Source organism: Ranitomeya imitator, chromosome 7 (assembly GCF_032444005.1).
Source record: "Ranitomeya imitator isolate aRanImi1 chromosome 7, aRanImi1.pri, whole genome shotgun sequence".
Classification (NCBI taxonomy): domain Eukaryota; kingdom Metazoa; phylum Chordata; class Amphibia; order Anura; family Dendrobatidae; genus Ranitomeya; species Ranitomeya imitator.
Window position 1 is genome coordinate 66,465,480 of NC_091288.1, and position 23,896 is coordinate 66,489,375.

Genomic DNA, 23,896 nt, shown 5'->3' on the forward strand with positions numbered 1-23,896 from the left:
TCCCCCCTTAACCCCTTAAGCCCCGAGGGTGATTTGCACGTTAGTGACCGAGCCAATTTTTACATTTCTGACCACTGTCCCTTTATGAGGTTATAACTCTGGAACGCTTCAACGGATCCCGGTGATTCTGATATTGTTTCCTCGAGACAAATTGTACTTCATGATAGTGGTAAAATTTCTTTGATATTACCTGCATTAATTTGTAAAAAAAATGGAAATTTGGCGAAAATTTTGAAAATGAGCTTCAAGAGGTAGTCGCCAGGAATGGTCTTCCAAAAATCTTGAAGGAGTTCCCAGAATGCTTAGCACTTGTTGGCCCTTTTGCCTTCACTCTGCGGTCCAGCTCACCCCAAACCATCTCCATTGGGTTCAGGTCTGGTGACTGTGGAGGCCAGGTCAACTAGCGTAGCACCCCATCACTCTCCTTCTTGGTCAAATAGCCCTTACACAGCCTTGAGGTGTGTTTGGGGTCATTGTCCTGTTGAAAAATAAATGATGGTCCAACTAAACGCAAACCGGATGGAATAGTATGCCACTGCACGATGCTGTGGTAGCCATGCTGGTTCAGTATGCCTTCAATTTTGAATAAATCCCCAACAGTGTCACCAGCAAAGCACCCCCACACCATCACACCTCCTCCTCCATGCTTCACGGTGGTAACCAGGCATGTAGAGTCCATCCGTTCACCTTTTCTGCGTCGCACAAAGACATGGTGGTTAGAACCAAAGATCTCACATTTGGACTCATCAGACCAAAGCACAGATTTCCAGTGATCTAATGTCCATTCCTTGTGTTCTTTAGCCCAAACAAGTCTCTTCTGCTTGTTGCTTGTCCTAAGCAGTGGTTTCTTAGCAGCTATTTTACCATGAAGGCCTTCTGCACAAAGTCTACTCTTAACAGTTGTTGTAGAGATGTGTCTGTTGCAAGAACTCTGTGTGGCATTGACCTGGTCTCTAATCTGAGCTGCTGTTAACCTGCGATTTCTGAGGCTGGTGACTCGGATAAACTTATCCTAAGAAGCAGAGGTGACCCTTGGTCTTCCTTTCCTGGGGCAGTCCTCATGTGAGCCAGTTTCTATGTAGCGCTTGATGGTTTTTGCCACTGCACTTGGGGAAACATTCAAAGTTTTCCCAATTTTTTGGACTGACTGACCTTCATTTCTTAAAGTAATGATGGCCACTCGTTTTTCTTTACTTAGCTGCTTTTTTCTTGCCATAATACAAATTCTAACAGTCTGTTCAGTAGGACTATCAGCTGTGTATCCACCAGACTTCTGCACAACACAATTGATGGTCCCAACACCATTTATAAGGCAAGAAATCCCACTTATTAAACCTTTATAATAGATGAAATGTGGATTACATCCGCGCTGCTGCGACAAATAATAGATCCAGATATACTTGTAAGATGTTCGGGTGGTTTATTCAACGCGTTTCGAAGCTCATGGCTTCTTCTTCAGGAAGTTTCCACACAGAGATCACACACAGGATCTCTGTGTGGAAACTTCCTGAAGAAGAAGCCATGAGCTTCGAAACGCGTTGAATAAACCACCCGAACATCTTACAAGTATATCTGGATCTATTATTTGTCGCAGCAGCGCGGATGTAATCCACATTTCATCTATTATAACGGTTCTGAGAGGTCGCAGCGCCGACCTGTGGATCTGCAGCAGCTGACAAACTACACGCTTGTACTGTGTACTACCAGGTGAGCAGTTCTCTCACAATTGATCAGAAACAATCCTGGGGATAAGACCCTATTTGCGCTTTTTTTGTCTCCTATCTTTCAATACTTATTAAACCTGACAGGGCACACCTGTGAAGTGAAAACCATTCCCGGTGACTACCTCTTGAAGCTCATCAAGAGAATGCCAAGAGTGTGCAAAGCAGTCATCAAAGCAAAAGGTGGCTACTTTGAAGAACCTAGAATATAAGACATAATTTCAGTTGTTTCACACTTTTTTTGTTAAGTATAAGATTCCACATGTGTTAATTCATAGTTTTGATGCCTTCAGTGTGAATGTACAATTTTCATAGTCTTGAAAATACAGAAAAATCTTTAAATGAGATGGTGTGTCCAAACTTTTGGTCTGTACTGTATTTCACACAAAATACTTAATAAGTAACATTTCCCACATGTCTACTTTACATCAGCACAATTTTGGGAACATTTTTTTTTTTGTTAGGGAGTTATAAGGGTTAAAAGTTGACCAGCAATTTCTCATTTTTAAAACACCATTTTCTTTAGGGACCACATCATATTTGAAGTCATTTTGAAGGGTTTATATGATAGAAAAAAAACAAGTGTGACACCATTCTAAAAGCTGCACCCCTCAAGGTGCTCAAAACCACATTCAAGAAGTTTATTAAACCTTCTGGTGCTTCACAGGAATTTATGGAATGTTTAAAAAAAATGAACATTTAATTTTTTTCACAAAACATTTACTTCAGCTCCAATTTGTTTTATTCTACCAAGGGTACCAGGACAAAATGGACCGCAAACATTGTGGTACAATTTGTCCTGAGTACCCCGATACAGTATATGTGGGGGTAAACCACAGTTTGGGCGCATGGCAGAGCTCGGAAGGGAAGGAGCGCCATTTGACTTTTCAATGCAAAATTGCCTGGAATTGATATGGGACGCCATGTTGCTTTTGGAGAGCCACTAATGTGCCTAAAGATTGAAACCCCCCATGAGTGACACAATTTTTGGAAAGTAGACCCCCTAAGAAACATATGTAGATGTGTGGTGAGTACTTTGACCTAAAAAATGCTTCACAGAAGTTTATAATGGAGAGCCGTAAAAATAAAAATAATATTTTTTCACAAAAATGAACTTTCACCCCCAATTTTTTCTTTTTCCAAGGGTACTAGAAGAAAAGGTACCCCCAAAGTTGTTGTGCAATTTGTCCTGAGTATGCTGATACCCCATATGTGGGGGTAAACCACTGTTTGGGTGCATGGCAGAGCTCGGAAGGGAAGGAGCGCCGTTTGACTTTTCAATGCAAAATTGGCTGGAATTAAGATGGGACGCCATGTTGCATTTGGAGAGCCCCTGATGTGCCTAAACATTGAAAACCCCACAAGTGACACCATTTTGGAAAGTAGACCCCCTAAGAATCTTATCTAGATGTGTTGTGAGAGCTTTGAACCCCAAAGTGTTTCACTACAGTTTATGAAGCAGAGCCGTGAAAACAAAAATTATTTTTAGCCCCCAGTTTTGAATTTTTCCAAGGGTATCAGGAGAAATTGGACTCCAAAAGTTGTTGTCCAATTTGTCCTGAGTACGCTGATACCCCATTTGTGAGGGGGGACCACCGTTTGGGCATATGGCAGAGCTCAGAAGTGAAGGAGCGCCATTTGGAATGCAGACTTAGATGGATTGGTCTGCAGGCGTCACGTTGCATTTGCAGAGCCCCTGATGTACCTAAACAGCAGAAACCCCCCACAAGTGACCCCATATTGGAACCTTGACACCCCGTGGAACTTATCTAGATGTGTTGTGAGATCTTTGAACCCGCAAGTATTTCACTACAGTTTATAACGCAGAGCCGTGAAAATAAAAAAATCATTTTTTTCCTACAAAAATGGTTTTTTAGCCCCCCAAATTTTTATTGTCCCAAGGTTAACAAGAGAAATTGGACCCCAGAAGTTGTTGTCAATTTGTCCTGAGTATGCTGATACCCCATATGTTGTGGTAAACCCCTGTTTGGGTGCACGGGAGAGCTCAGAAAGGAAGGAGCACTGTTCTACTTTTTCAACGCAGAATTGGCTGGAATTGAGATCGGACGTCATGTCGCATTTGAAGAGCCCTGATGTGCCTAAACAGTGGAAACCCCCAATTCTAACTGAAACCCTAACCCAAACACACCTAACCCTAATCCCAACCACACCCCTAACCCCAATACACCCCTAACTTTAATCCCAACCATAACCCTAACCACATCCCTAACCCTGACACACCCCTAACTCTAATCCCAACTGTAAATGTAATCCAAACCCTAGCCCTAACCCTATCCCTAACCCTATCCCTAACCCTAGCTTTAGCCCTAACCCTAACCCTAGCCCTAACCCTAACGGGAAAATGGAAATAAATACATTTTTTCAATTTTTTAATTTTTCCCTAACTATGGGGGTGATGAACGGGGGTTTGATTTACTTTTATAGCGGGTTTTTTAGCGGATTTTTATGATTGGCAGCCGTCACGCACTAAAAGACGCTTTTTATTGCAAAAAATATTTTTTGGCATTACCACATTTTGAGAGCTATAATTTTTCCATATTTTGGTCCACAGAGTCATGTGAGGTCTTGTTTTTTGCGGGACAAGTTGACGTTTTATTGGTAACATTTTCGGGCATGTGACATTTTTTGATCACTTTTTATTCTGATTTTTGTGAGGCAGTTTGACCAAAAAAAACAGATATTCATGAATTTCTTATGGGGGGGGCTTTTATACCATTCCATTGGTAAAATGGATAAAGCAATTTTATTCTTCGGGTCAGTACAATTACAGCGATACCTCATTTATATTTTTTTATGCTTTGGCGCTTTTATACGATAAAAACTATGTTATAGAAAAAATAATAATTTTTGCATCACTTTATTCTGAGGACTATAACTTTTTAATTTTTTCGCTGATGATGCTGTATGGCAGCTCGTTTTTTTGCGGGACAATATAACGTTTTCAGTGGTACCATGGTGATTTATATCCGTCATTTTGATCCTGTGCTATTCCACTTTTTGTTCAGCGGTATGATAATAAAGCATTTTTTGCCTCTTTTTTTTTCTTTACGTTCTTGACTGAAAGGGTTAACTAGTGGGATAGTTTTATAGGTCGGGTCATTACGGACGCGGCGATAATAAATATGTGTACTTTTATTGTTTTTTTTATTTAGATAAAGGAATGTATTTATTGGAACAATGTTTTTTTTTATTATTATTTATTTAAGAATTTTTTTTTTTTTTACACATGTAAATTTATTTGTAAACTTTTTTACTTTGCTCCGGGGGGGGGGGGGACATCCCAGTAAAGTGACAGATCGCTGATCTGACACTTTGCTGTGTACTGTGTCAGATCAGCGATCTGACATGCACAGCAGGGAGGCTTCCCGAGGCCAGCTCTGAGCAGGCACTGGTAAGCCACCTCCCTGCAGGACCCGGATGCAGCCCCGTGGCCATTTTGGATCCGGGGCCTGCAGAGAGAGGAAGGTAGGAGACCCTCGGAGCAACGCGATCACATCGCGTTGCTCTGAGGGTCTCAGGGAAGCCCACAGGGAGCCCCCTCCCTGCACGATGCTTCCATATACCGCCGGAACACTGCGATCATGTTTGATCGCAGTGTGCCGGGGGTTAGTGTGCCGGAGCAGTCCGTGACTGCTCCTGGCACATAGTGCCGAATGTCAGCTGTGATGGTCAGCTGACACCCGGCCGCGATCGGCCGGGCTTCCCCTGTGAGTGCAGCTGATTGCGCTGGACGTACTATCCGGTCACTGGGAATTAAGTCCCAGGTCACCTTGACGGGATAGTACGTCCAATGGGATTAAGGGGTTAAGTGACCCCATTTTGGAAAATACACCCCTTTGGGAATCTATCTACAGGTGTAGTGACGATTTTGACTCCATATGTGTTTTCCAAAAACAAGCAGCAGTGGATGTTACTGAGTGAAAATTGCTAATTACCATTGGAATGACCAGTATGCTGTAGTGACCAGTATGCTGTAGTGACGAGTACATTATTCCCAGCCCGTGCTTCTGGAGACATGTGTGGTGCCCCTGAGGGTCCAGTCGCCACAGAGTACTGCACCTCATCTAGAAGTGTGATATACCACTCTCAGGTAAGGAGGGGGCACGGCACAGAACCCTACACCTGCATCCAACAATAGACAATTCAGTCAGGGCACCTGAACGTACCCTAAGGGAGGAAGGTCTCATCTCAGGCTGGATAGGAAAGGGTGTTGGAGGAGTGGGTGGGATAGGGAGAGTAGGAGAGGAGCTTAGTAAGCAAGAGACAGGAAAGATCTAGAAAGTTGGTTGGTTGATGAGAGGTGTGGAGCTGAGCAGATGTAAGGGTCTGCAGCTCCTGTCAGACAGTGATCCCGCAGAAAGAAGGAACAAGACAGAGAGAACGGAGTTCCCAAAGAGAGGGAACTGAAGGAATGTGAAGCTAAAGAAAGAAGAGACGGAAGGGGTCCTAGGGGCATGGATAGTGAGAGATCCATCCGTGGGGCCCGTATCCACCGGCGTGGTTGGTGGAGGGACCAGGTCGCAGTCAGGAGACCGGCCCCATTCTAGTGGAGAAACTAAGGTCTCAGCTAGCTAACCGGAGGCTGTGGTATATGTATATGCCACAGCCACATCTGCAGACATTCACTGAAAAGGCAGCCATATAGGATCCAGGGGGATTCAGCGCACACCACCCGACAAGATCCACGGCTGCTGGCTTGGGACACTGTGTGGCAGACACAGAGCAGGAGAGGCGAAGCCAGCACAGAGAGACGGCCAGGAAAGGACATATGAAAGAGGGTTCTGGAAAGTGTACCCAAGTTGCTTGAGAACTGGCTGGACCACAAACCTGGAGGACACAGCACCCCAGCTGTGGCAACTAAGAACTGCGAGTAAAGCATTGGAAACTGCACCCCGCTGTGTCCTCACACTTATTTACAGTGCCATCCACCCTTCACCACAATTACCACAACAGCCATCATCACCCTATTTCAATCTAAGTGCCCTGGGAATAAAGCTCTGCCTGTGGAGAGCTTGTACCAACTCGGATGCGTCACCATGAGCCCCAGCGGTCTCTTCAAGCAGTGTCAGCTAACATCTCACATTTGCTGAATACCACCGGTGGCATAAACTTTATTTCCTCTTTATTTCACCTTTAATTGGACACCCAGGGCCATGGACCGTGTCACTGCTGCCATGACCACATCCCCTTTAAGAACTGTCCGACCCGGCCCAAGTACTCCACAGTCCTAAAGGGCGCTCCACATGCATCAGTAAATTAGGCGGGCTCTTATCACTATAGAAATGCCAAACATGTGGATGCTAAATGTAGACTAAGCACACTGGGGCTCAGAAGGGAAGGGGGCATTTGGATTTGGGAGCGCAGAATTTGATACATTTCTTTTGGGGGATGAGGAGCCATAGCGATTTTCCAGAGCCTTTGTAGTACCAGTAAAGTGGAAGCCCCATAAATTTTTGTTAACAAATCAAAGACCAGAGTGGGGACTTGCTTTTTTTGTGGACTGTGTTGACGATTTTATTGGGAACATTTCACATAACATTTGGGATCACATTTATCCGATGCTCTTCGTTGACCACTTACCTTGAGGTTTCCATCTAAATCCCAGAGTGACGTGATTCAGATGAAACCCCCGAGGGAGCTTGTTTTGACCTGGAAATAGTTTGACAGTATGTGTTATTAGTTGTCTCTTAGCTAGAGCAGTGGAACTGCTTCAAGATCCTCCACTAGAACTGCCACTTGATAACGTCACACGCTGGGTCTTTTAAGGCTATGTGCACACGTTGCGGATTGGTGTGCAGAATTTTCCGCACAAAATCCGCATCTCCTGGCAGAAAACGCAGGTGCGGATTTGCCACGGATTTTATGCAGATTTTGTGCATTTTTGATGCGGAATTGATGCGGATTTTGTGCTGATTTTGCATGCTACTTCTTTTGATCTGCAGCGGTTTTCATGCGGATTTTTCCGCACCATTAGCACAGCATTCTTTTTTTCCAATTGATTTACATTGTACTGTAAATCACTGTGCGGAACTGCAGCTTTTCTGCGTCGAAAAATCCACTGCAGATCCACACTAATTCCGCATCGTGTGCACACAGCCTTAAAGGCATCATTGGAGCATAATCACTTGAACATACAGACTATTTGCTACCAGGCACACTACTAGGCGAGACCTGTTTATCCCTTTGAGTTCAGCGTGCCACTGCATCACTCCACTCAACCTGCTTTGGATATATTAACCCCTAAATATTCTCTCTTTTCTGATGAGGCCCATGCAAAGGGGCCAAAACGCACAGGGAAATTGGGGTTAATTATCATTACAACAATACTTGAGTACTGCCCTTGTTAAGGTAGAAGCCATTCACATGGGGCATCACAGGGGACAATAGGGACCAGATACCCCCTTCTACTTCCTTAAGAGTGGTCCTCTATTGGGTGACCCCTGATATACCTCCAATCTAGCTGTAGCTGAAGTAATTGTGCATCACTTCCTAACTTACAATAATACAATATTCTCCACAACTAAAACAGGATTGAGCAAAATACTTCATCATTATTTTGTATTATGCCTTATTGAAAAATCCTGAAATGCGTGGGCTTCTATTGACCATCTTTCCTCTACATTTGTTTTGCGACACATAATGCTGAGTGTGTATGCACCTCCACACTGATGTGTTTTTGTTGGATATGAAGAATATAATGAATAAATCATTGTTTCACTTTGGTTTCTGCAATGAAACTCTTAACTGAAATAACAGTATATAAAATAATATCCCTGGTGGCGCATTGGCGAGTCAAATAATCACAGAATGTTTGGATATCATTATGGAAAGGCCATACGACAATAAAAAGGTGTGAATAATATTCAGTGTTTATGGTGGTGAAGTAGCCATTATAAGAGACATAATGGAGTAAGCTCTCACGTCCACATCAGTGTAGAGGCTTCGAGTTATTTTGATGATTTGATTACATTGGAGAAGTGAGATTGAACGGCTTCTCAGGGTTATCCAATTGTCAATTCAAAATCCTATCCTGCGAGCAATGATGGGGTCCTGTATGTAATCATCCACTGGATTACAACACTATATATTTTTAGAAGCATAGCCACAAGCGATAACTATTTTCAAATTAATTTAAAAATCTTAATGTACATCCTAATCAATCAAATGCTGACGCTTACATCCAAAAATGTGATCTGTTTTTATTGTCTATGCCTGTATGCTAGGAATCAATGCTCAAAATATTTTATTTGCTATAAAGAAAGGGACATGTGAGGTGGGAATATTTGCTATATCGATACTATTGCTCCTAATAATTGGATCAGTGTTTGAAAATGAGTATTCTGCGGTCAATCTATGGAAAAAAATTCACAGAATGTCATGGCATTTTTCCTGGTGTGTGTTGGGTCTAGCTCAGAGGTGAGTAATTAATTTTGCTGAGGAAGCCAAACTAGAGGCCGTGACTGTTGTGGAGGGTCAAACCAATAGACTGGAATTAATTCTGCTCAGCATTAATATTAACAAATTAATTATAATTATTTATGTTAATATTAAATTTATCACTTAATATTGAGCAGAATTAAGTATGTTGACATCCCCTTATATACTGTATGAGCCCACCCACAGCCCTCTATATACTGTATGAGCCCACACACAGCCCCTATATACAGTATGAACCACCACATAGCCTCCTATATGCAGTATGAGCCCCCACTCAGCCTCCTATACACAATATGAGCCCCCACATAGCCTCCAATATATAGTATGAGAGCCCACATAGCATCCTATAAACAGTGAGCCCCCACATAGCCTCCACATATCCAGTGTGAGCCACCGCATAGCCTCCTATATATAGCGTGAACCCCAACATAGCCTCCTATATACACTGTGAGCCCTACATAGAATCCTATATACAGTGTGAGCCGCAGAATGCCTCCTATATACAGTGTGAGCCCCACATAGCCTTCTATGTAGGGTTTGAGCCCCACATAGCATCCCTATTTAAAGCATGAGCCCCCACATTGCCTCCACATTTAGTGTGATCCTCACATCGCCCCTATATAAACAGTGTGAGCCTCACATAGCCTTCATATATACAGTGCGAATTCCACGTAGCCTACTATATACATAAAAATATCCCATACACATGAAAAAAACAACAAGAAAATACTCACCTTGCACCCGTTCGCCTTGAGCTCTGCTTCTGTCTCCTGTGCACTGAGCCTCTTCAGCAGCACAGTGAAATTATGTCATAGCATCTGCTGTCTTACACGCTGATTGGTGGAAGATGGAGCTGGAGACCCTGTCCTCCACCAATGTATTCATCGCATCTGCTGTCTTACACGCTGATTGGTGGAAGATGGAGCTGGAGACCCTGTCCTCCACCAATGTATTCATCGCATCTGCTGTCTTACACGCTGATTGGTGGAAGATGGAGCCAGTGACCCTGTCCTCCACCAATGTATTCATCGCATCTGCTGTTTTACACGCTGATTGGTGGAAGATGGAGCCGGCGACCCTGTCCTCCACCAATGTATTCATCGCATCTGCTGTCTTACACGCTGATTTACATGCTGTTTAGTAGAATGTTGGGGTGGCAACCCCGTTCTCCACCAATGTATTAACCGATATCTGCAATTTACCGGTGATAGCAATTGGTGGTGGATGAACAGCAGGTGGGTGGATGGCATGATGCAGCCTGTGGGCCCCTGTTTCAGCCTTTCAGCTGTCTCAGTCTGTGGGCCAGACTGGAAAAGTCAGCGGCACGAATGTGGCCCGCAGGCCGCAGTTTGCCCGCGTTTGGTCTAGTTTGTATTGTTTAGAGCATCAGAGTTTTTTTTATCAGTGTAATGAAAATGATATCACTCCCCTATTAAAGGATTTGGCACGTCTTCTTTCTTCAGGACCCACTGCTCCCTAGTCTCCAAGCTTTCTGCTTACCTGGGAGTGGTGTGTTCCTGATAATTGACAGTTCAGAACAGTGGTATGGCTGCACATGGCTGCCAAAAGGAAAACTAGTTACAATTTAATTATTTTTCGTGGCAACCAGTGTCAGAAGAACAATGTGAATGTATGAATTCTGAAAACAAGTAAAGCTGTCTCCAGAGTTCAGTAATGAGTGCATGTGAAAGGTAACAAAGAATGGGCATCATCTCCAGGCAAATGTAATTTGTACATTAGTGCAAACCAGTTCATATTGTAAAGAACACAGTGTTTCATCTTCTCATGCTTTCCAGTGCTATCTAGCTAAGTATTTTTACCACTAGAGCATTGATTCTTTTTGTTACAGTTGAATACAAAAGAAAGTCGACTTCTAGATGTAGCAGTTTGCAAGACACAGAAAGCAGCTAATGATTTATCCAATGATATACCACAAAAATGTGAAGAAAAAAAAGCATGCACAAAGAAGCTTCGGCATGGAGGGTACAGCGCAACACTGAACGGATATGATCTCTCTAAAGTGTAAGCCCCAAGGAAATATGTTGTCAAGGGTTAAAGCTGCTCAGTGTTAGTACTCTATAGGCATGATAACATGTGCATTTTTTCGGTGTTCTTTGTGGATATTCACTCATTTCGTCAATAGTGTCACATCTGCCTTAGGCCACTGGCTCAAAAAGGCTATCTCGGACCGACTTGGCACAAGTCACTCAGTCTGGCAGACTCCAGAGGAACCCTCATACCCTTTATTCTCTATACAGGGATCTGGTTTTACAAGAAGATCCAGTGGATTGCAACAGTCTAAAAGGGCTACAGTCCGGAAGTGAGAACCAGAGATAGGAATGGTCGCCAAGCAGGGTCAAAGCTAACAGCAAAGCATGTCATGAATAGAATCATAAAACAAGCGGGAGGTCAAATATCAAGCTGAGATCAAAGATAGGTAATTATAAGGACGAAACATGGAAGCACAGCGCAGAGGTCTGAACCAGGATAGCAGAACCATTGACTGGCAGTGGGATGTGGCTAACAGGGGTTAATATAGAACACCCCACCCAGTGCTGATAGCAGACAGAAACCAAATAAACAAGATTAACCCCATAGCTTTTGGACTGAACAAAGCCACAAGTCCCAGGAATAAAACTGGATTGATGCTACCAAAGATTACTTGCAACAAAGGTTCAAATTCAAATTGTTCCAAGTATTACCATTGGACTTTTATGATAAATTCACATGCACCAGATTTGTAGAAGAAATGTCTGTGACTGAAAATAATTTCTAATCCTGATAATGACTCCTGGCCTGTCCAACTAGCTGGCCAATCCAGCTTACTGTATTGCTACTGTCTTCATTCTCCACCACCAATCACAAGCTATTCGGTTGACCACAGCTGGCGTACCCATAATTCTATGCAGTGATTATGGGTGAGATTGATGAGATTTCTTATTTTATGTGCACACAAATATTTCCTCGGTTTATGGAGGAGGTCCACTCCATGAAATGCCTGGAAAATCACTTTAAAGGGAACCTGTCAGTAGGATCAACCTTCTTAAGCTATCCATATGGTCATGTAGGTCATAGGAGGGTGAATAAAATGATACCTTGTTATCTGAGATCTGATGTCTTATTCCAGAGAAATCCATGTTTTTGTTATATGTAAATGAGCTTTTCCAGGCTGTGGGTCAGATACTAATCTCCCTGAGAATCTGCATCCAAAGCTTATTGTAAATGAAAGGAGGTGTTACCAGTGCCAGACATGTAACTAAGGCTGCTTTCACACATCATTGCTTTGCCTTCAGGCTCAATACGGCGAATTTTGAAAAAAACGAATCCATCGCAAATTGTGAAAAACTGATACGACAGATCCGTTTTTTCACCGGATCCGAGTAGGTGATAGAGAGAAACAGAGAGAACCCCAAAATGGGAAACGCTGAACATGCTCAGTTTAAAAAAACGGAATCCGTTGCCGGATTCAGTCATTTTACGGATCCGACACCATTGGCTTCCATTATAGAAAACGACGGACGCCACCAGATCCATCGCTGTCCGCTTTTTCAACGGACACAAAAAACTTTACTATGTCCATTTTCTCCGGCCACCGGAAAACAAATTTTCAACGGATCCGGCGAATGACGGATGAAACATGAGGCCATCCATCGCAATCCCTCGCTAATACAAGTCTATGAGAAAAAAAGGGATCCAGCGGCAACTTTAGCCGGATCCGTTTTTTTCAAAATTCATGGGATTGTGACTGCCGACAAAAAACTTATGTGTGAAAGCAGCCTAACACAGAACAGTAGAACTGAGCATCTCCTTACAAACACATCTGCTGTATTACAACACTATTGTGTTGTATGACTGTCTGCCTGTGAGATGGAAGCTGAGAGGAATCTGCAGAAGTGTCAGGTCTAATCACACACAGTTCTGCAGTGAGATCAGGAGAGCAGAGAGCGGCCATTAAACATCACACTGGTAATGCTCCTTTTAAGTAGGCAGCTGAACAAATATAAGCAAATATGGATTGCTCTGGAATAAGGCATCGGATTACAGATATCAAGATATCATTTTATTCCACTTCCTATGACCTGCATGCCCATATAAATGGCACAGGAAGGTTGAATCCACTGACAGATTCCGTTTAAAAACAATCGAAAGGCAGTTCCTATTAATTTCTATTGTAAAACCACTTTGTTGCTTGTTTGTTTTCACTTTTGAACATTTTTTTCCCCTTCAGATTTTGAAATACGCCGGATGGGAAAAAACAAAGAGCATGTTACTTCTTTAACCCCTTAGTGACGGAGCCAAATTTTTGAAATCTGACTAGTGTCACTATATGTGGTAATAACTCTGCAACGCTTCAACAAATCCCAGTGATTTTGAGATTGTTTTTTTCGTGACACATTATACTTTATGATAATGGTAAATTTAGGTCAATATGTTTTGTGTTTATTTATAAAAAATATCAAAAATTTGAGAAAAATGTTAAAAAATTAGCAATTTTCAAAATTTGAATGATTATCCCTTTAATGCAGATGGTCATACCACAGCAAACCATTAATAAATAACATTTCCCACATGTCGGCTTTACATCAGCACCATTTGTAAAATGTTATTTTATTTTGTTAGCATTTTAGGAGGTTTAACAATGTAGCAGCAATTTTTCCTTTTTTCAAGGAAATTTACTAAATTTATTTTTTTAGGGACTTATCCATGTTTGAGGTGACTTTAGGGGTCTCATATATTGGGAAACCCCCAAACGTGATACCATTTTAAAAACAGCACCCCCTGACATATTAAAAACGGCTGTCAGGTAGTTTATTAACCCTTCAGGTGCTTTACAGGTATTAATGCAAAGTGGTATGACAGAAATGAAAATGTGTATTTTTACCACCTAAATGCTTCTAACTTCTAAACAGATTACTACAGCCGTCAGACTCTAAGGCCGCTATTTGGTCATGAATTGCCATCGCAAACATCAGGACCACACAATCATGATGTGAAGGCACCAATTGGGATAAAGAGGAAGCCCCCACACGCTGTTAACCATATATAATGATGTAGTCACTATTTACAGCAGCATCTAAGGGGTTAAACAGATTTGGACAGTGCAAACACTGATCGTGGCTGATACAGCAAGTTGTCAGCTATAGTGTACAACTGACAAAATATAGGTTATTAACTGTATGGGGAGGCTATTCGCTTATATGTCAGGTCAGTTAAAAGACGTATTGGTGGTCATTAAGGGGAGCACTCTTGATAATATTTTGCTCCAAATTCACTTTGTGAAAAACCTAAAGAAACTCCTTTTTTACCACCTAAAAAAAAAAATATGTGCCACAAAGGTTTTTTTAAATGCGGGTCTGCACCGAAACCCGCTTTAGAAGCGCTCAGAAAATGCTTCAAAAAATGTACCTATGGTTAACAATAACTGACATACTGGAAACACATAGATTGGGTACGGTCCAAAAATATAAGACCCAAGAATGAGAGCGCTACTGCGACTCCGAACAATACATTAAACCTATAAACGACTAGGAGTATACTCTCATAAGTTCGGATATGTATCTATAAAATAGAGCCCAAGTCATACATGCATAATATAAAGAACAATTTTTATTTAAACAAAGCTCATTTTACAATAAATACCGGCTACAAGCCAAAATACAAAACACATGACGAAAAAGTAGGGGAGAGAACACGAAGAATAAAATCCAAAAAACCGCCAGACAAAAGTGCCTCCATAGTTGTTTGGTGCTACAGACAAGTGTGGGTTTGTAAAGTGGACATCTCACTAGTCATAACACTTGTGGGGAGAGCCCAAGCTAACACTAGCCTATCATACTGTGGAAAAAGCACCCATACTTAGTAGCCCAAACACCGCAAATGCTTACCCATGTGGGGAAGGAGGGACCTCGGCAGGCAGGATATATAGCCCCGACGTGCGTTTCGCGTAGTTGGCTTCCTCAGGGGGCAAATGTACCTATGCATTTTTATGAGAAAACAACTTGATGTGCATATGTTCAGTCTTTTGGGTGACGTCAAAAGGTACATTGCTAACCAGACATAAGAAGTGACCTGACTATTTGTCAAGTGTTTTCCAGCTAAGAAGACTATCTTTACCCTCATCATCTTTTTGAGCATTTTGCGACTCTTTACACTTCAGAAGTTACTAGCGGTACCTTCATTATTGAAAAAATTAACGAAAAACAGCAGTAAATAAAAACTGACTCCAAGTCAAAAGAAAAAAGCTTTAAAAAAATGCTGGTGGTCAAAAACGATGCACCAAGTGCTCAAGAAACTAACTAGAAGACACAAAAAAAGATGTTACAAAAAACAGCTTAGAGGTTCCACTTCTCTATTGTGAAATGTAACTGTATGTAAACCATTCCAATTTCATATAGATTAACCCTTTTCTTTTGCTGTGAAACGACCTTTGGGTATAACATTGATTTTTTTGCTGAAATCTTTTGACGACTATTTCTTTCTTTTGGCCTATTTATTTTTTTCATTATAAGATCAAAATAGTTCCCTGAATTAATAATAATTTTTTTTTATTTTCTTTTATCTTACTTGTTTATAAAGAATGAAAGAACTTTTAAATTACCAGACTAACCCCACCAAAAAAACAAAAACATAGAAAGCTATCTATCTTCCTATTATTGCTCACAGAAATGGGACAAACTGTAAAGCTGGCAATGGCAATTGGTAAGTAAATGGAGTAAAAACCCAGATTACATAATTTTTGTTCCTAGCTTAGAATTGGAATCACTTGTATCCAGCCTAGGCAATGCTCTCTGTAAGCAGACATCAACAGCGGCACACATCTTGTCACAGGCTTACCACGCGAGAGAGGGGCCAGAAGACCGCAGTATCTGATTTCTGCTACTCCTGCACGGATAAGAAGCACTTCACCTTCTTATTAAACGGTGTAAATTTGTTTGGGCAGTGCAGGCGTTAATCTGCTCTTAGAGCTCCTGGATCTAAGGCTCTCAGCTGTACACTGTTAGCCACTTCCGTCTCTTACATAATCTGGGCCCTGGCTAACATTCATTGTCAGAGTTAGCTTTTGCTGCATGGCTTGGAGGATGTTGCTGGTAGTTATTGGAGAAAGGCGTTTGGTGGATTTATCTGTGACTGTTGCTAGGTTTTGGGTCTGTGATAATTCTCTTTCTTCTCCTACTTTGGTTTAACCCCATCCTACACTTCCCGATGCATCTCTCTGTTATATGTGTGGTATATTTGATATTTTCCATTACCCCTGTTCATATTATCTTGTTAGTCTGGTTGGTGTATTATGGTACATAAATACTCCCCTCTTCCCTGGGTTGGGGAAGGATACAGACTGAGGGCGGATTCAGGAGCACATTGCCCCGACGTCTTCATCATCAAGTAATCTGGGAAACAGGGTGAGCTAGGGCTCCCACTACCGTTAGAGACAGGGAAGGAGCCCCTGGTCCCGAGACACCCGACAACAGAGTTGTGACTCATCTACTGTAGATTGCCTCAATATATATACAGTGATGTAAAAAAGCATTTGCCCCTTTCCTGATTTCCTATTCTTTGGCATGTTTGACACACGTAAATGTTTCAGATCACAAAACAAATTTAAATATTAGAAAAAGATAACACAAGTAAACAGAACATGCAGTTTTTAAATGAAGGCCTTTATTATTAGGGGAAAAAGAAATCTAAACCTACAGAGCACAGTGTAAAAAAGTGATTGCCCACAAACCCAGTTATCTTGATGAGTGGTTGTGTATCTGGGGTGTGTGGACTATGTCGGGGTGTGATTTATGCTCACTTTGCTGCCTATACTGCAGGTTGAGTGCAAGATTGAGTGAGAAGAGATAAACTGTTGCAGTCGCGCCTCACGACATGTGCTGAGAATTGTACACGTGACCATACCTTTGCACAGTCCTCTATATTTTTCCATGTAGTTTATTATCCCATGGATGTAAATGGAACATCTGAGAAGCTTAAATTACCATTTAATTTGTTGTTCACTGGTTTAGATCAATTCATAGACCTTTGATGAAGGACAGATTGTTTGCATATCTGTTTTGGTTGTACAGAACAGAGGAGATATATGAAAGTTGGCCATGAAATATTCATCGTGGGATCTCACCAGCTTTACATTATTGAAATATGCAGCAGAGCCTTCTTCACAACCAGAGAGGAACCTGCTGTGTTGATTTGAAAATGAACATATTTATATTAAAGGTTCAGCCAGCTTGGCGGCATGCTGCGTAGAATTAATTCACATGGCGGTAATTATATATTCACAAGCCCCTTCCTCATCACCAGGAATAATAGATACAGGCATCATTTCATTTCTAGTTTCATTTAAAATCTCACTGTTTCTAAAACACAAGGTCTGAGAAGAACAGACATACCATTGTTTAAAAATAATAGTTTTGCCGAAGTGATGTGCTGCAGACACAGGCTCTGCTCCTGGAGACATTATCACATTAAGAAAATTCACTGTAATTCTGCTACAGTAAGGGTGACATGAAGCCTATGGTTAGCTCAGGCTCCATAGCATTGTGAAGTACTAATTTACCCTGAACGTCCCAGTTAGAAAAATACAGGTTGTGTGGTGAACACTCTTTACAGAGAAAACTAAATATATAGAACAATAATTTTGACGAGTAAAATGCTATTATTACAAAAAACGGTAAAATTACATTGTATAATGGTTTTACAGATCTACTGAAACAAGTGCTAGCACTAGATCAGCTCTACAGTAATTCGAACACACCATTCTAGAACAACGACGTGATGAAAATTTAAGGGGACTTTCAAGCCTGCAACTTGTACAGCCCATTAGGCCATTATGAGGTCCTTTTTTTCTATGGTCTACATATCTAACTTTTCAGATTACAGCTGATTCCAGTAATCTAATCCCTCACAGATACATTTCAACCAATATTAACATCTTACATTGCATATTTTCTGGTGTCAGCAGTAACATACTGTAAAGAACATGCTCAGATTGACATTCCACTGTAGATATGCACCTAATTGTTTTTATTTGAGGCTATTGAAAATGTTGTTCAAGGGTCCATCAAACTCCACAAATCAATTATTCTACAATTTTGGGTACAGTTGCCCCAACTCTCCCCCCACCATAGCTTTACACTAATTTTACACCCAATTTTCCTTTTTCCCCTCTTACCATGTCGTTAACTCCTACTTTTTTCCACTTTCCTCACCTGTTTTTTCTTTTAATTTTCTTCTACTTTTCTATATCATTCTTGTTCCAAATGAGGGAGACTCTATTGTTTTCTAGTCTCCGTTTCTTTATTCTATAAAACTGGGGTTGGTCCAATTTCTGCTTTCTTTCTAACAACAGAACCTAAAAGAACCCTTAAAAAAGTAACTTTAATTTGTATTACTAAAAATAGCAATGAGGAACTCATTAGTATTTTTAATAATACAAATAAAAGTTATTTTTTTAGAGGGTTCTATTAGGTTATGTGGTTTTCTACTTTGATAGACCCTTGTATATACTCCTTAGGCTACCTTCGTTCCTAACACCCCTGGTAATTATATAACTAGATACTTTCTTTTCGATATATGTCAATAATATTGTCATTTCATTGACATGATTTTGAATATTCTGTGTAATCTCCATATCCCCATTATGAGATATGTTGGGATATGGTGATACATGCTGGAATTGCCTGTATTTGTTAAAAAAAAAAGAATTTGTAAAAAGAATTAATAGATTTTAAGAAGTTTATCAGTAAAAAAAGGGAAGTCACATAGAATGTTTCTTGCCCTTTTTTACGGAAGAGCATTCAAAAATTTTTTTAAAGGTTTATCTTTAATGTTCTATATAATACAGTGATAGCAATAGATGGGGATTTCTGCTCCAGCAAGAAGCTTCTCAGCAACAGAAAAGGCAAACTATACGTTCTATCATCCTCAGACTTTCTGGATAAAAAATGCCCAGAGATAATAATCTTTTTGCAGCAGTAACTTACCTTCATGTTAAACGTGGCGTAATTGCATGAGTGGAGGTGGCCATAAAATGTCTGTGCACACACACCCTGAAAAAGAAAATACAATAATGGATGAGGACCTGTTATACCACGGTTATATATTATTTTACTAAAAACGGCTTCTGCTAAAGTACACAACACAATCTACCTTTACGTGCAGAATTATATAATAGATGGACTGAGCTGTTAAGACCAGGATAGCTTTTTTTATAGTGTAATGTGAGTTTATACAGTCCCGTAATCTTTTGATGGATTTACGGACAGGACAGGATCACCTTAAAATGCTACTAGTAAATTTCTCTCTGAGAACGACTGGAAATGCTTGTCAACTTGTGAGTGTCTGTGCCAGGAAATGACTTCACATTTAACTAGAATTCAGCCCAAGGTACTCCACAATGTAGCGTTATCCTGTAGTAGTGGAGCGCTATATCAGTTTTAACAGGCTCTAAATAAACAGTATTTCTTGGTGCTTAGAGGCACTGTGGAGTCGGAAGCATGGTACATTCTGGTTGAAAATTTGTCTATCGTGTGTCTATGTCTCCACGTAGTAAGGGCAGCCATTTAATGAATGCAATGTATCACTATAAATTAATAATATGGAAATTATTTGACATTAACTTTCAATAGCATATTGCATTTCAATAATTAATGCTTCCTTTACAATCTATACACCTTAAATACAATAAAGAGGATATAGTGGAAATAAGCCGGTGTGTAGAACTGGAATTATAGTTATGTTCAGAGCCTTCATTATGACCCGTGTTTTTAAAGGAATATTCTCAAGTTGTCTCTTGAGGAGTTTGGAGCAATGCAATCTCCTTCTAGTTTCTTTGCTTTCCTCCTTCGGTGACAACTCTTTTGAATAGAACTGTAGAATTGGTCAGACTATAAAGCGAGTTTTGTTATAAGAGCCTACACTGGTAGCCCTGTCTTTACACATAGATATTATTATTATTATTATTTATTTATATAGCACCATTAATTCCATGGTGCTGTACATGAGAAAAGGGGTTATAGATATTGTTTACAGTAAACAGGTTTACAGTGACAGACTGGTACAGAGGGGAGAGGACCCTGTCCTTGAGGACTTACATTCTACATATAACAAGGCATTTAAACAAGCGCACAGCTTGGGACTTCCATAGCAGAGAGCTGTAATTAGCAAACTTGCTCTCATTGCTGGGAGCTGGTGATTTATAACTGCATCTCTTCAGAAGATGAGAAGATCGAGGTGATCAGCTAACTGTTGTGTAGAAGTCAATGATCTGGAGAAGGCTGACTGGGATGTTAAGAAGTAATCATGCTCCTGGAATTTAGCTACCCCGTGCACACTCTGCCAGGCACTAGGCTCCATAGAAATGATGTGTACATTATAAAAGTTCTAATCCATCACTGAAGCAGAATGACAGCAGATAGAAAAAGCAAGTCAATTGCAAAGTTGCTTATTTTCATGCTAATTAAATAATTTAAGAACACCTCTTTAAGTCCCTTTCTCTGTGTTAAAGGGGTTTCCAGGTTTCAGAATACCCCTGTCACCAGGCACACCTGTTTTACTGACTCTCCCTTGCTCCGAGGCAGAGTGTCCACCCAGTTTCTGTTATTGTCTGCCGTGCTGGTGTCATGTCCACAGTGCAGCAGCTGAGCAGATCATGCAGTCCACTTTAGCAGACCAGTGAGCTCACTGACTGACTGTAGTATAGTCGACACGACCTCCAATGTTTTCTGACAATGGAAAACCCTTTTACATTTTCCATTAGAGTCCACAATAAAAACAACACAGGGTCAACATTAATATTACGAGAACATTTTGCAATTCAGTAATCCTACTCAAATTAAGTGGATGGCTAGATGGTAACTACCAAAAACTGTCAACTTTGTGCGGTTTTCTTATGAATATCTAAAAATGGTGTGTTTGAGAAAAAACATCCAAGAAAAGATGATCCTGTGGACATGAGCTTCTCATGGACAAAAGGGGTCAGAGTAGGGTAGGTAAGTTGCAGTACCATTAAGGTCTAAGGGATACAGCAAAGCAAGACTTAATTTGGCAAAAGAGCACAAAATTCTGCTGCGAACTGCAGATGGCTAAGTGAGAATTTGACACACGCAGCATGAGTTGATGAAACCTTCCCATCAGATGTCAAGAGTTCAGACTGGTGGAAGAGGAGTAATGGAGTGGGGACTGTTTACTTGGCTCTTCTAATACCTGTGGATTGATGTTTGGCTAGTAGGACATACCACTGTAGCTGTTAGGGTTGGCGGAATGCACCGAATATATTTATTTAGTGGGATTGGTGCGTTCGCAACCCAGGATCCACTGTGCAGGAAAAAACCTGCTGCTAAATAAATGGCGGCACTATATGGTGGTATAAACCAGCTCTGTTAGCTTCACAGAGCAGCCGAGAAGGCAAAGCTCTGTGCCCTGTTAGACTTTCACAGAGGCACAGGCCAACTACCCAAATGTGAGCAGTCAGTGGTCATGCATGTACACTAGACTCCTCGCTGGAGGTGCCAGCATTCTAGGGGCTTATTTTAACCGTGTCCCTGAACACACTTAAACACAATCTCCTCGCCTGAGGTGCCAGCATTCTAGGGGCTTATTTCAGCCGGGTCCCTGAACACATTCAAACACATGACCACACTGGCGCAAAGCACATAACATAATAGGATACTAGCGCATGGCCGTGCGGCCATGCGAGCCTTAAATAGCTGCAGCACGAACAGGACCTTCAAAAGAAGGACCAATGGAATTGCTGCAGTATCTGAGCATGTTACCCTAGATCTCCACTGAGAGATCTTGCCCTGGGCATGTTCAGTGTGCAAAGCAGAACTTAGTCCTAGCACCTGCAGGACCTTCCGTGAGAAGGACCAATGGAAGTCGCTGCAGTACCTGAGCATGTGACCCTAGATCTCCACTGAGAGATCTTGCCCTGGGCATGCTCAGTGTGTGCAAAGTAGGACTTAGTCCCAGAAAAGCCTGCTCGCCGCAGATCAGTGCAGGGTACAACAGCAGAGCCAGGAGAGGCAGCAGTAACCCTTTGCACAGAATCAGTCTCAGCAAGACGCTGGGAGCGACGTCTCCGCTGAGCAGGCTCCACTGCGGCCGATGCAGAATGGGAGACCGCAGCAGACTCGGATCAAGATTCCCCCTTTGCAGCAGAGGAAACTCGACTCCTAACAGTGGCTAACCAAGTTCATACCTTCAAGCTGTTTGTCCTAAGTGAAAAAAACACTTTCAGGAGGACAATGTCACAAGGATCGAATAGTCATAGATTATTTTTTAGGAACATGACAGTGAGTTTTCCTTGTTTTCTTGGCATTATTAGTCTATTTCTTAAGTGTTTCCTAAACTTCATTCCTCACAGACCCCAAGTCATATTTACAGGATTTTCTTAGTATTGCACAGGTGAGCGAACCTGTGACAATTTCTGATTCCTTCATAATAATTTAATCACCTGTGTAATATTAAGGACATTATGAACAATGTTTTGAGGACCATGAGGAATGCAGTTTCGGAAACCCTGCTTTATAGCCTCTCTTAGACATGGGAAAGCAAATAGTCCAGAGCACGTTAGTATCTCCATTTAATGTGTGGCTATCCTGGGGTTGATACTTATTGCTGTTATTCTGAAGACCAAAAGTGATCCAACATGCTAATAGAAGGTTGTCTCTAACAAAGCCACCATTTAGTTTATGTCATCTACAAGCTCTAAAAAATGTCATGATATAACCAGCTCTGACCATTAACCTTATAGCAGGCAAAAATTTAATAAAATGACTTGAGAACATGTTGTTTTTAAACTGAGAAGAGATGGGTAACATAAAATTCTACAGAGCAATGTTTGCTATCGATATATTTATAAAATGGTTGTGGAATTTAATTTGGCATTGCATGATTTGTGCATCGTAATTACTCTCTATGTTAGGTCAATAAAGATTATTTACGGTATAATGAAAAGTTCTAGAACTTCACAATGAGCTTTCTATTTCAATTCCTCCTCTATTTTCAACATCTCTATTTACTGACAGTATTTGCAAACATTCTGAGTTTTATGTGGAGGCTAAGAAAAGGTAGCTGCACTTTCAAGTAACTTTTCAGAGTAAGCGGTCTTGTGTTTTTATATATAACGTGTATCCTACATTTTTGCCAGTTATCCCCTCCGCAGGTTCTATCACTTAGTTTGCATGGCTCTGAGCTGATGGAAAGAGACTAAATGCTAGGATGTCTCCCATATACAGTACAGCACAAAGACAGATATTACTGCTTGTAATTCCTTAGTTTGCACGTAGACAGAAGCAGAAAACAGAACTGAGCTGTGCAGATGTAAATCCAGCTCTAGGGTAAAATAAGAGACTTGTTGTAAAGCTCAGCATGATCTCACTGTGTCTCACTCTTCAATGTTTTCTCACTCCTCATTCCCCTCTCCACAGAGTATAATATATTGTGTAAGACTTCACTGTACTGCAAGTTTGTCTTGAGCAAGATGGAGATGAGCAATTTTTTTCATAGTTTATGGTGAATTCAAAAGGGAAGGGAAGAAGTAGTTCATACTTGGAGAAAGAAGCAGATTTCTCTGATTAGACAACTTACAAGGTTTCTAGTATTCGTTTACACTATTGATTGTTGAAAATACAGTTCACAGTTAAAGATGTTGGCCCAGATTCAAAGATTTTCCACCAATAAAGTGGTGAAAAAGCTATAAAAAGTTATAAAATGTTGGA

The 23,896-nt window shown here is 41.1% G+C and overlaps 1 protein-coding gene across 2 annotated transcripts in view; it reads right to left on the minus strand.

The window, feature by feature from the left end:
• Positions 1-23,896, minus strand: part of SPAG16 (sperm associated antigen 16) — a 1,289,960-nt gene that overhangs the window by 387,104 nt on the left and 878,960 nt on the right. For both annotated transcript variants that reach the window (XM_069733408.1, XM_069733409.1), the window contains exon 14: positions 19,160-19,225. In XM_069733408.1, the coding sequence (XP_069589509.1) occupies positions 19,160-19,225 (66 nt within the window). The remainder of the gene's footprint in view (positions 1-19,159; positions 19,226-23,896) is intronic.